This window comes from Zosterops lateralis (assembly GCF_965231275.1).
Source record: "Zosterops lateralis genome assembly, chromosome: Z".
Taxonomy (NCBI): domain Eukaryota; kingdom Metazoa; phylum Chordata; class Aves; order Passeriformes; family Zosteropidae; genus Zosterops; species Zosterops lateralis.
In genome coordinates, this window is record NC_139800.1 from 85879973 (window position 1) to 85890566 (window position 10594).

Genomic DNA, 10594 nt, shown 5'->3' on the forward strand with positions numbered 1-10594 from the left:
CACAGTAAAATCCTATAGTCAATGTGCTGAAGTTGAAGTGTCTGTGAGTATTTTCCACCACACTTAAATCTTCTCTTCTTTCATAGAGGCAGAATCTGCTTACTTTCCTTTGCGTAGGCTGTGCTCTTTACACATTTGTTTCATTTAAATTATTTTTCTATTTTATTCCCCCTTTTGAGGACTTCAGTTGGTTATGGTTGAGTTTTCCCTACACTTGCACCTCGTGATGTTCAGTTCCAGCAAGAGGAGAGGAGCAATAGGGAATCTGGGTTTGTCCCCCTTGTTTCAGACAAGGCTGAGTGCCAGAGCAATTGCGAAAGCACGTGTGTCAAGTAACAATAGCAAATCTATTTTGTTTCATGGAGCTTTCCAGAGCAAACTGTTTGTATAAGACTTTACAAAAGGTCTTTTGTGTTCAGTTCAGGACAGCAGGTGGTGACAAGAGGCAATTACAGTCCCCGTAACCTTTAGATGTTTCTTTCCGGTAGTATCAGGGGTTGCATCAAATTTATTCTATTTAAAAGTGTCAGTTACAATTAGAATGTCACTGTTTCCCTGATGGCATTATGCCATACTGTGGACATTAAAAATGTTTTACCTGGTGCCCATATGCACAGAGGTAGCTGTTCAACCTTAATGTGAAATGTCTGAAATTTCATATAAATACAGTCTAGTACACTCTGCATCTAAAGCCTGTTTTGTCTCTCATTTTATTCCCACAGCTAGCGTTAGATACCCGATTCTGGACGTGGATGAACCACTTTGTGATTTGGGGATCCCTTGCTTTCTATGTGTTTTTCTCATTCTTTTGGGGAGGAGTCATTTGGCAAGTATCTTTTCTTCCCACTGTGCTTTCTTAGGGGAGTGCCCAGTGCTGGCTTTGGCAGTGCAGCGTTCAGGGGTATACTCAGGGGTATCCTGAGATTGGCAGGTGGCAAGATGTGTGCAACCCTGCTCTTTTCTCTGCTGGGTGAAGAAGGGCTGCCTCTGTTCAACACCCACCAAAAGCCAGTGCTGGGAGAGGGCTGCTGAGTGATGAGATGTGTTTGAGGAAGTCTCAGCTCACCAGAGGGAAGAGGCTGAAAGAGAGAACCCTCTGGGCATCATCCAGGTGCTCAGCTTTGGCAAGGGGTGTTTGTTTTTCTGCCCACAGGGTCATTTGTGGTGTTGAGGCTCTTGTCTTTATTGGGAGGCTCTAGAGTAAAACTTTTAGGATCTGTTTGTGTGTGTAGGAAAGAGAGACAGAAAGAACTTGTGGTGGAAAGAGCCCCAGTGAAACAGGAAGGAAGAGGTGATGCAGATGCAGAGCAAGAGGACCTGGCCCTCTGGGAAAGAGGGGAAAATAAACAGGACAAAGCCAAGTCCTGGTGTTGAAATCATGGATCTTAGTAGGAGGAGTTCTCATTGATTTGAGTGCGCCCAGGATTTTAGGTTTAATGTGTTGCCAAAGCAGGCAAGCATTAGTACACTTCAAACATTACCAGTTTTGTATTTCCTATGCTGCAGTACGTGTTCAGCTGACACTCACAGTAGACAGCATCTCTATTTTACACCTTTGCTTTTCCATGGGCTGATGCCATGGGTTATTTATTGGTTGGATCCTTCATCCAGCAACCTGCTGATAAGAATGTGGAACAGATTTAAATATTTTGTATGGGAGTCACAAGCTTTAGTTCTTCAGTAGGCTTTTACTGACCAACAGATCCCAGTCTGCAATCTAGCCACATCTCTATGCTAAATGTGTGAGTTTTCTGCTGGAAACTCTTTCTGCTATTGAACTTGCATAGCTCAACATTTTTGATCTAACAGTAAGCAAAACCTGCTTTGGGATCCTTGTCATCAGTTATTGACGGGGTGTTTTTCACGAGCAGCTGATGGTTCTCCCTCATCAAGGAAAGGAGTAAGGGGCAAATAACCTGTTGTGATTGAGGGACTCTGGATTTCCACTATCAGAACCAAACCAGAAGGTATAGCAAAGCCTGAAATAAAATGACCTGGCTTTTGATGAGGTGAATAATCTATCTTTCAGTGATGGTGACTAAATTCAAACCCCTTCCCACTCTAAAAAAAGAAGCACACATGGAAGATGCAAAATGGATCATTACAATCTTCCAGAAATAGTGCAGCTGGAGACAGATAGATTGGGAGAAGGATGGACAGTGTGTTTTTGTGCTGTATCCATCTCTGTCTGAAAGGGAGGCATAACTGCTAATAGCTTTCTCTGAAATCTCCTTTGATTCTGATCTTCTTGGAAAATCCATGTTAACCAGAATTTATTTGTATCTTTTCTTTTTCAGGCCTTTCTTGAAGCAGCAAAGAATGTATTTTGTATTTGCTCATATGCTGACTTCTGTTTCCACATGGCTGGCAATAATTCTCCTGATATTTATCAGCCTTTTCCCAGAAATTCTTCTAATAGTTTTAAAAAATATTAAAGAGAAAAATCATCAGGTAAGGAACAAGATGATGTGTCACACTGTATTTTTAGGAAGACCTTTCTTACCCTTAGACACCAGATGAATCTCTAAACAATATCACATACCACTCACATCTCAAGGAAGACTTTCTAGAATCTTATCTTGTGCTTTCACATGCCAAAAATGTCAAGAAGTTGTTCTAAAAATACTGCCTAGATCTGTAGCAGGGAGCGAGTCAACCTGTGCCTTTCCTTAGTTGCCTTGTCTGGGTAGGAATGTGGTGTCTCCTAGAGAGGTGCATCAGCTGCGTCCACCCTGAGCTGATCACCAAACACACTTTATCTTGTCCTGAAAAAAACTGCTTGTTTTTATGTCAAAAACACAACCAGGGTGCTCCCCCTGGGTGTGTCCTCAGGCACTGGTGTAGTGGGAACATGGTCAGTTCACATTTGCCCATCCTCCATAAATAACCAAAGGCTCAGACTGATTGTCACTCTCCCTGGAAGTTTTTTGATTTCTTAACAGCTTTCTTTCACTGCTGTGGAGGAGGGCTCCCTTTAAAAGTGGAGATGTCTTAAGAAGTTTTCTCCATTGCTCCTGGAAGTGGTGAAGGCCAGCACTCTCAGGCTCATGACTTGCTGTGCTGAGCCCTCAGCCCCTTGTCTCTGTCTGCCCAGAGGGGCTTGAATATCCCAGAGGGGGGCAGCCCCTGCTCCCCCCAGCCATGCTCTCCCTCCTGCAGCCTCTTTTTTCCCCTGCTGCATCAGCAAGTCCTGCCCTGGGCCAGCATGTGGGAATTGCAGCCATCCCTGGCCTCTTGCCCTGGGGTTGGCATGTCCCTGTGCTGCAGCAGGGCACACCTGGAGGGACATGAGGTGGAATAAAATAACGCCCACCCCTGGTCATTGATAGAATCACAGAATGGTTTGGGTTAAAAGGCTCCTCAGAGATCATCCAGTTCCAGTCCCCTGCTGTAGGCAGGGATGCCATGCACTGGATCAGGTTGCTCAGGGCCCCATCCTGCCTGGCTTTGAACGCTTCCAGGGATGGGGCATCATTGAAGTCGAACATAATAGAGATGGTAAGAGAGCTGTGGTTGTATTTTGTGAGGATCCACATAACTTCTTCCACTTGAGTATGATTTAATAGTTTCTAGCTGGACACCCCTGTTGAATAGGCTGGGAGTGAGTTACTCTCACCTGTAGACATAGGACAGTTTGGGGACACTGCCCTGGAAGGGTGGCCTTGAGGCCACCTGTGAGGTGACCCATTTTTGCCTTCAGCTGCTGACCAAAGATCCATCCCGTCTTGGAATAATTACTTTCAAGAGTGCTTTATATTCATTTAACAAAGGCTTTTGTGTAATCACTTAGCAAAGCAAAGTGAATGTCAACTAGAAAAGTCTCTTCAGATGTGTATCCCAAACTAAATACAGGCTGAGCCATATTTAAATTTTGAGTAAAAGCTTTATTGTAAGTACCTGAAGGAGATGCCAGCTCTGGATATCTGTGAGAGCCATCAGACACCAAAGTCAGCTGCCTGATTTGTGAAGGCATTTAAGATCAGGAAGATTATTTCAAATCAAAACCCTTATTGGGAATTCTGATCTTAATATTGACAGAAAAGAAAGATCAGTTTCCCAAGGGAAGCATTAAGTGAAAAACAAAACTAGGGACATTGTATTGGTGGCCAAGGGTCCCTTCTGGAAGGGGAGGATGGACTTGAGGCAAGGTCGTTCGGCCCTTGATCCCAATGGGATAGATTTCACCCCCAGTTTCCTGTAACACAGCACATCAGCTCTGCTCAGCCTTTATTAAATTTTCTGTGTGGAAATGTGGTGGTTGTTTTACTTTATTTTTTTGTTGCTGTTGTTGTTCTGTTTGGATTTTTAACTGCAAGGCGCATTTGTGTTTTCCTTGGTTTCTGCCTTTCTCTTTCTTGTACTGCAATTTTCTGTCTTTTGTGCTGTTGTGAACTAGGTAACGAAGCGCCTTCCTTCCTCAGGAACATCCACTATCTTCATGCTTTCTCAAACTTCCAGCAATCACAGCTTTTCTTGGAGTGAATAAGGTGATTTCCTTTCTGAGTTGCAATGTGTTGCTTGCTCAACTGTTTTTTTTTTCTTCCTTCTAATGCCTAACTCCTGAAAACCCACATTTAGATTTGCTCACACAGCAGAACCGTGCTTTTCCCCACCTTTTGCCTTAATTTGAATCTTTTACTGAAGTATTTCGTCTGTCTCTTTCCCTTGGGTCTCTTGCTGCACCTCAGGTGGGTGAGCTGGTCGTGCTCAGGATGTCCAAGTGAGGTCAACAAAGACAAAGCTGGTTACACTCTCCTTAGTTGCTGTAGTTTTGTGTCAGTGGACCAGATAGGAGTAGGACAAGGTGGAATTGATGTTGATTGTCCTCTGGATGACTTGTCAAATGGCTCAGGCTTGTCTGACCTAGGATGAGCTTCCTCTGTGCCCACCTTGCCCAGTCCATGCCACTTGTCAATGCTGCCCTTGTTCTTTGTCTGAGTAATTAAGCCACAGCCCACAACCCTCACATCAAGGAGATAGTCTTGGACTTGATGACCACGGGACTGGTGAGCTCTCCCTTGATTATATGTCCCTAGTGTTTGGATTCACTGCAGATCTCCACCATTGCTTGCCATTCTACAAATTTCAGTTGAGTGGAGAGCAGGCATGTCTTCCTCCTGCAGCACCTGCAGCATATAAATCTCCAACATTTTGAGAAGCAGGGTCAGTTTCTCAATACCTCCCATCCCCCTTGCACTGCAAAACCCAGCCAGTGTTAGTCACCGTGTGGTGCTCCATCTTTTATGAAATTACTGGAGCTGTGAAAGGGGTTCAGTGTCTTGCGTTGTGTGACCCAGGGAGGCTGAGGGTCATGTGTGCTATAAGTCTCTTTGCCTCGCTGTTGCAGAGCAGCAGGAAGGCACCTGATTCATTGTCGGCCAGACCTTCTGTCAGACCTCTTCTTTTAAGAACATTCTCAGATGAGTCTAATGTGTTGTAACAGGTACCCTGTCTAGAGGAGTTGGGATGGTTTTAAAGGCATTGATTAACCAAATGTAACCTCCTCCAAATCAATTAAAACATGGTTCTTGTAATCCTCTTGACTATTGGTGTGGGGCAGCTGTCCTTGTGGAATGGAGATGCAATGCTTGGGATACATTTTAATTTGGGGATGTTGTGCTATCCAACGTCTTCAGAATCCTGTATCTGTACAGATCCTTTCAAATATTCAGCAATATGTAAACAAATCTTTCAATCTGGTATTTATTTCAGTCTAATATTAGCAGAAAACATAATTTGAGAGTGCAGTCTGAATTGTGCTAACACTGGTTATAAAAGCTAACACTGATACATCTACAGTGAAGGATGGAAATCTCAGTTGTTAAAATGATCCTAGTATTGCATCTGAATTGTACCAAAATCCCTTTCTCTAGGTTGCATGCTGTTCTGTCAGATAGAAATAAGTACGTTTAATTCATCTGTATAGATAGGAACTAAACACGTGTACTTATCTGTGTGTGTCAGCACATAGGACAGAGGCATGACTCGGTGTCCGTGTGTCTGTACACGCACCAAGAGCATCCTCATATGAGTTGACTTGATTTTAAACATTATTGTAAGCCAATAGCAGAGTAAAAATAGTAAAAGTGCCTAATTGAATTCACAATTCTGCTTTCAATTCTGCTTTTAGGGCAGATGATGTGTGGTGTCTGCTGCAAATGTACACCTGTAGATTATCTATGAACCTCTCACAGCTTTGTGCCCGCACCTGACTGCTAAAGAAATCAAGTTTATGGCCATGGCAGGGGCAGCAGCCAGGCTTGCCAGGCCTCCAGTGCAGCTCGCACCTGGCCTGTGCAGCCAGTCCTTTCCCACTGACATTAGGTGGTGCTCTCCATCACCACATACTGGTGCAGACTGGTGTGGGAGATGGCTGGACCAGCACAGAACAGCGTCCACAGGAGACAGTGAGGCTGATGCCACTTTTAGACTTCATGCAGCATTTTACAAGTTGTGAAAATGGATTTATCATCTGATTACTTGGTTGTGAATGATATTTGGCACTTTTATCATGGGCTAATCATTGTTCTTCTCCTATATAATTCTTTTTTATAATAAGCCAGGAAAAGGTTTATGAGTTTGGGAATGTAACAGTTGCAATACATGTTTGTTTTCCTTCTGATTTTTGCAGGCTGGCCCCTTTGATCTGCCTGTGTTAGTGTCATACAAACGTATAGAGAATGGTTATGTGAAGGCTGAAGATGCTGTTACTAATTTGGCAGAAAGATATCCTCTCAGAATACCTTAAAGTGCTCCACACAAACACTGATTGTCGTGCTGTAGGAAACCCATGGTTTTAACCTGGCAGTGACCTTTGATAGTACCAAGGACTGTAAGCAGCCATGCTGGTAATAGAGCAGCCAGGGCACTGGCCTCACAGTACCTGTTAGTCTTTGGTCTTGTGGCTTCCCTGTCCTCCCAGAAAAACCAGTTCTGCCAAGTCCTACGTCATTGGAGGCTGAGAAAGCGTCTTTAGGAATTCACCCAGAACAGCATGGATGGAAGTGCGAGAGTGCAGCCCCATTTCACACGGGGGTTTCCTCCGCCTGCTGCAGATCTGTCCAAGAGCTCAAGAGCTGCTCAAAGCTCCTGCTCTGCCTGACCAAAGAAGTAGCACAGACTTCAACCCAGTAACGTTCCCCTCCAGCCCCCTGAAGGCACTGGGAAGAGGCTGCTCCCTTCACACAGAAGGTAGATGCAGCCCTGGAGCCCCGCTTAGCTGGCAGCTGCCCCCTCCCAGCAGTGGTTTCCCAGATGCACATGGCAGGATCAGCTGAAAATTCAGGAGAAATCTTTGCTGCTCCCTCCTCCAGGTGTAGCTGGAAACAGTCTGTGGTCTGCCCACAGCAGTGGTGTCCATGTGAAGACCTGCAGTGCTGGAAAGTGCCAGAGCATCCTGCCACAGCTGCTTTCCTGATGGGTTTATTCCTGCTGGAGGGTGAAGAAAAGGTTGTTGTGGCTGTTTGTAATGGAAGGAAGCTTTCGTGGGGGAGAAAGGAATCCCAGAAGTTGAGCTGTGACAGGCTGAGCCCCAGTGCCCAGGATCCTGTGGCTGTGCTTACATTACTGCACTGTGCAGTTGCTCCTACACTTTAAAGGCCTGAGGGACAGTGTAGTCCGTGACTGATCCTAGGGACATGGGCTGTGTCTGTGAACCTGCAGGTGTATAAAACTGCATCTTAGAGTTATTTGCACTACGAAAAAAGAAGACAGTTTAAAATTGAATACACGAACCTGATTTCATTTTGAATTGGCATGTTCTTTTTAAACCTACCTGTACCAAGGTCATAGAAACTTTCCTCTTTAGGTTCTGCACAGCAAAGGTGAGATGCCTGACTCTCAATGTATATTTTTTTCCCTGATACTTCCTATGTGGAAAGAGCAGCTTTTTTTTCTGTTGTGTGAAGTCATAAGCAGTGACAGACCAGCCTGTGTGCCGGTGGTTGATCTGACAGTCCCTCCGTTGTGCTGATGTCCCCAGAGGAACTCCTGTGAGAGACTTCAAGGCTCATTTCAGAAGCAGCAAGCTTTGCGCTGCCACTGGGTTTGGCTCTTGCTTACTCAGGCTTTGTGTCGTGTACATACAACGAAACAGTTTGGGACTAGACAGAACATTCCCCTCACCAAACTTGAACCACAGACTGTTAATTTTTGGAGGAATCAAGCCTTGCTCTCTGGCTGCCATCCTTGCGGTTCATCTTTGACTGGTGCGGCTCAGCTGCTGTCAAATCGTCTTGTGCATCATGAGGACTGTGGATGGGCCTTAGCTGAGTGGGAGAGGGGAGTGCACAGTCCCTGTGGCTGCTCTGCCATCACCCAGCACAGGAGGGGATGGATGGACAGGACCACTGTATTATACACTCTGCACTGGCCTCAACACAAGTGGTGTCTGCACCGTGTGAGCGAATGCGGCTCAGCTCCTTGCTGCATGCAAGTCAGGAGCTGCACTGCCAGCATGTGTCCCATGGGCAAAACTTTCATTTTCTTTTTTTTTTTTTTTTTGTTTCCTGTTTTTGTAGCTCAATTCACAGACCTAGAATTCGACTTGCAGACCTTGTCCCGTTCTCAACTTTTCTTGCTGAAATGTGGTGCCTATAGATCAAGTATACGATGAATACAATGGAGATACGCTCTATATGCCAAATCTAACCATTCTCCTTAAATATACAGTTGCTGACTTGTGTTTACATAACCTTTAAAAAACGGGCACTAAAATGCCTAATTCCTGTAATTCAAAACCATTCCAAGCCCTAATGGTCCCAAGCCTGACACCTTGCTTCTCAGTTTGTTTTGTGTCATGCTCTACTCCAAGGGTCAGAGTCTGTTCCCCTGGAATTACGTTGGTGATATCAGTGGGAACAGTGAAACTTGACGTGTGTGTGAACTGTTCAAATAGTCAAGTAAACAGGATAATTTCTGCTGCCTGTCTCAAGACAGAGCCTTTTGAGAACCAAATCTTTCTCCTGGCATTTCCAAGTGTCCTGACTTCAGCTGGAACAAACCATTTCAATAGCTGTATGTTCAAACCCAAGGTGTGGGTGTTGACAAGTAGGGTGGAATTCATGTGGAAAGTCTCTATTCAGCAGCTCTTTTGGGAAAATTCACTTTTTCTTAGGCTTGGATCTTCAGGTAGTGCTCTGGTGTAGTGCTGGGTGCCAGGACAGCTAGGCTGCCCTGGTCTTGCAGAGGAGCTGATCCTCATCACTCAGCAATGGCAGAAACGAAATTCATATTGCTCTGGATGACTTGTGAAATCTGGGGAAACAGGAGACCCCCTATAAGGTTAGAGAGGGGAACAAGAAGTGGTGGTAGGGGCTGTAAGGTGTAAGGCAGCAGGATTGGAGTGGCAGCATTGGGACAGCAATGATGTGGTGGGTGCCCTGTTACCTGATGCCACCACACTTACGGTGCTCAGGTACAGTGAAAGGTCAGTACAGGCTTTTCGGTGGAGAAACTTGAACGAAAAAAGGCTGGGGTTTTCTCACCCCAAAACTTCAATTTGTTGAAGTTTTATCACTGACTAGTGATGCTGAAAGATAAGGAAAGTAATTAAGATTCCCTCTAAAACTCTTACATGATAACCATGGAGCTTGGTGTAGTCATAGCAACTTCTCAAAAACTAATCCTAATGGTTACGAGAATATTATAAATTACTTGGAATTGCATAAAAGCTTCAAATTGAATTTGTATACACACAGTTGAAAAACTTTCCTAATACTGCATTATTTATCCAATTTCCCAGCTATGAATGTTTTTTAAAAACCATCTGTATAGAAAATGTAAATTATATACAGGCAATGAGCAGATACATTTTCAGCTTCTTGCAAAGAAAAAGGACTGCAACCTTACATTTTTTTCACTTAAATGCAATTTTATACATTTATGTTGCTTTATATCAAGGAAATTGAATGTGAATGTTACCTTTTATGAATGCAATTTGCTCTTTTTTCATTACAGAAACTTTTGTTTGAAGTAATCAATAAACTTTGGTATGTTGTTCTGATTAATATATATCTGTTGTCTGTCTCATCTCCTTGGATATTCCTAGGGGGTCGTTGATTGTGTGGGCTTTCCTAGGGCAATATTAGGAGGAAAATCAGCATTTTCACTGGTTTTGGTAGGTGCCAGCAAGGCCATGCTTGCTTTTCTGATGTGGAGCAGCTTTTGCCTAAGGAAATATTCTCACTTCTCTATTTCTCCAGCAGTGTATTAGCAATTGCTGGTATCAATATCAACTGCTGCACATAGCTGGCCTGTGTGCTCTTAACTCATTTCCCTGAAAACAAATGTTTAATTAAGAAAGCAAATTCTGTGAATTAAATTAATAAATTGATTAAACTTTCTAGAATAGGTGAGTCCAGGGCTTCAGCTGACATTTAGGAACTGGCTGAGAAAAATGTAGGTCCATGTGCCTGATTTCCATTCACAAAGTGTTTTCCTTACTGCTCTGTTTTGGTTCTTGGTTCTGTGTCATGGTTGCCTGTAATAAAGAAGTATTTTTTGGTTCAGAGCCTCGAAATACACAAATGAGGTTTGCAAAGTGCCTGGTGCTTGTGAAGTTCTGGCCCAGTATTTGCATTGATGAAATTCCAAC

At 44.0% G+C, this 10594-nt stretch overlaps 1 protein-coding gene across 4 annotated transcripts in view; it reads left to right on the forward strand.

Moving 5' to 3' along the window:
• Positions 1-9995, forward strand: part of LOC310922653 (phospholipid-transporting ATPase IG-like) — a 55876-nt gene extending 45881 nt beyond the window's left edge. Inside the window, exons 27-30 of one of the 4 annotated variants that reach the window (XM_083883359.1) lie at positions 723-826; positions 2298-2451; positions 5348-5443; positions 6632-6742. In XM_083883359.1, the coding sequence (XP_083739485.1) occupies positions 723-826; positions 2298-2451; positions 5348-5440 (351 nt within the window). In that variant the 3' untranslated portion in view covers positions 5441-5443; positions 6632-6742. Of the gene's footprint in view, positions 1-722; positions 827-2297; positions 2452-4396; positions 5283-5347; positions 5444-6631 lie in introns of those variants that run through there. The other 3 variants (XM_083883358.1, XM_083883361.1, XM_083883360.1) reach the window with 3 other exon arrangements.
• The last annotated feature ends 599 nt before the right edge of the window (positions 9996-10594 follow it).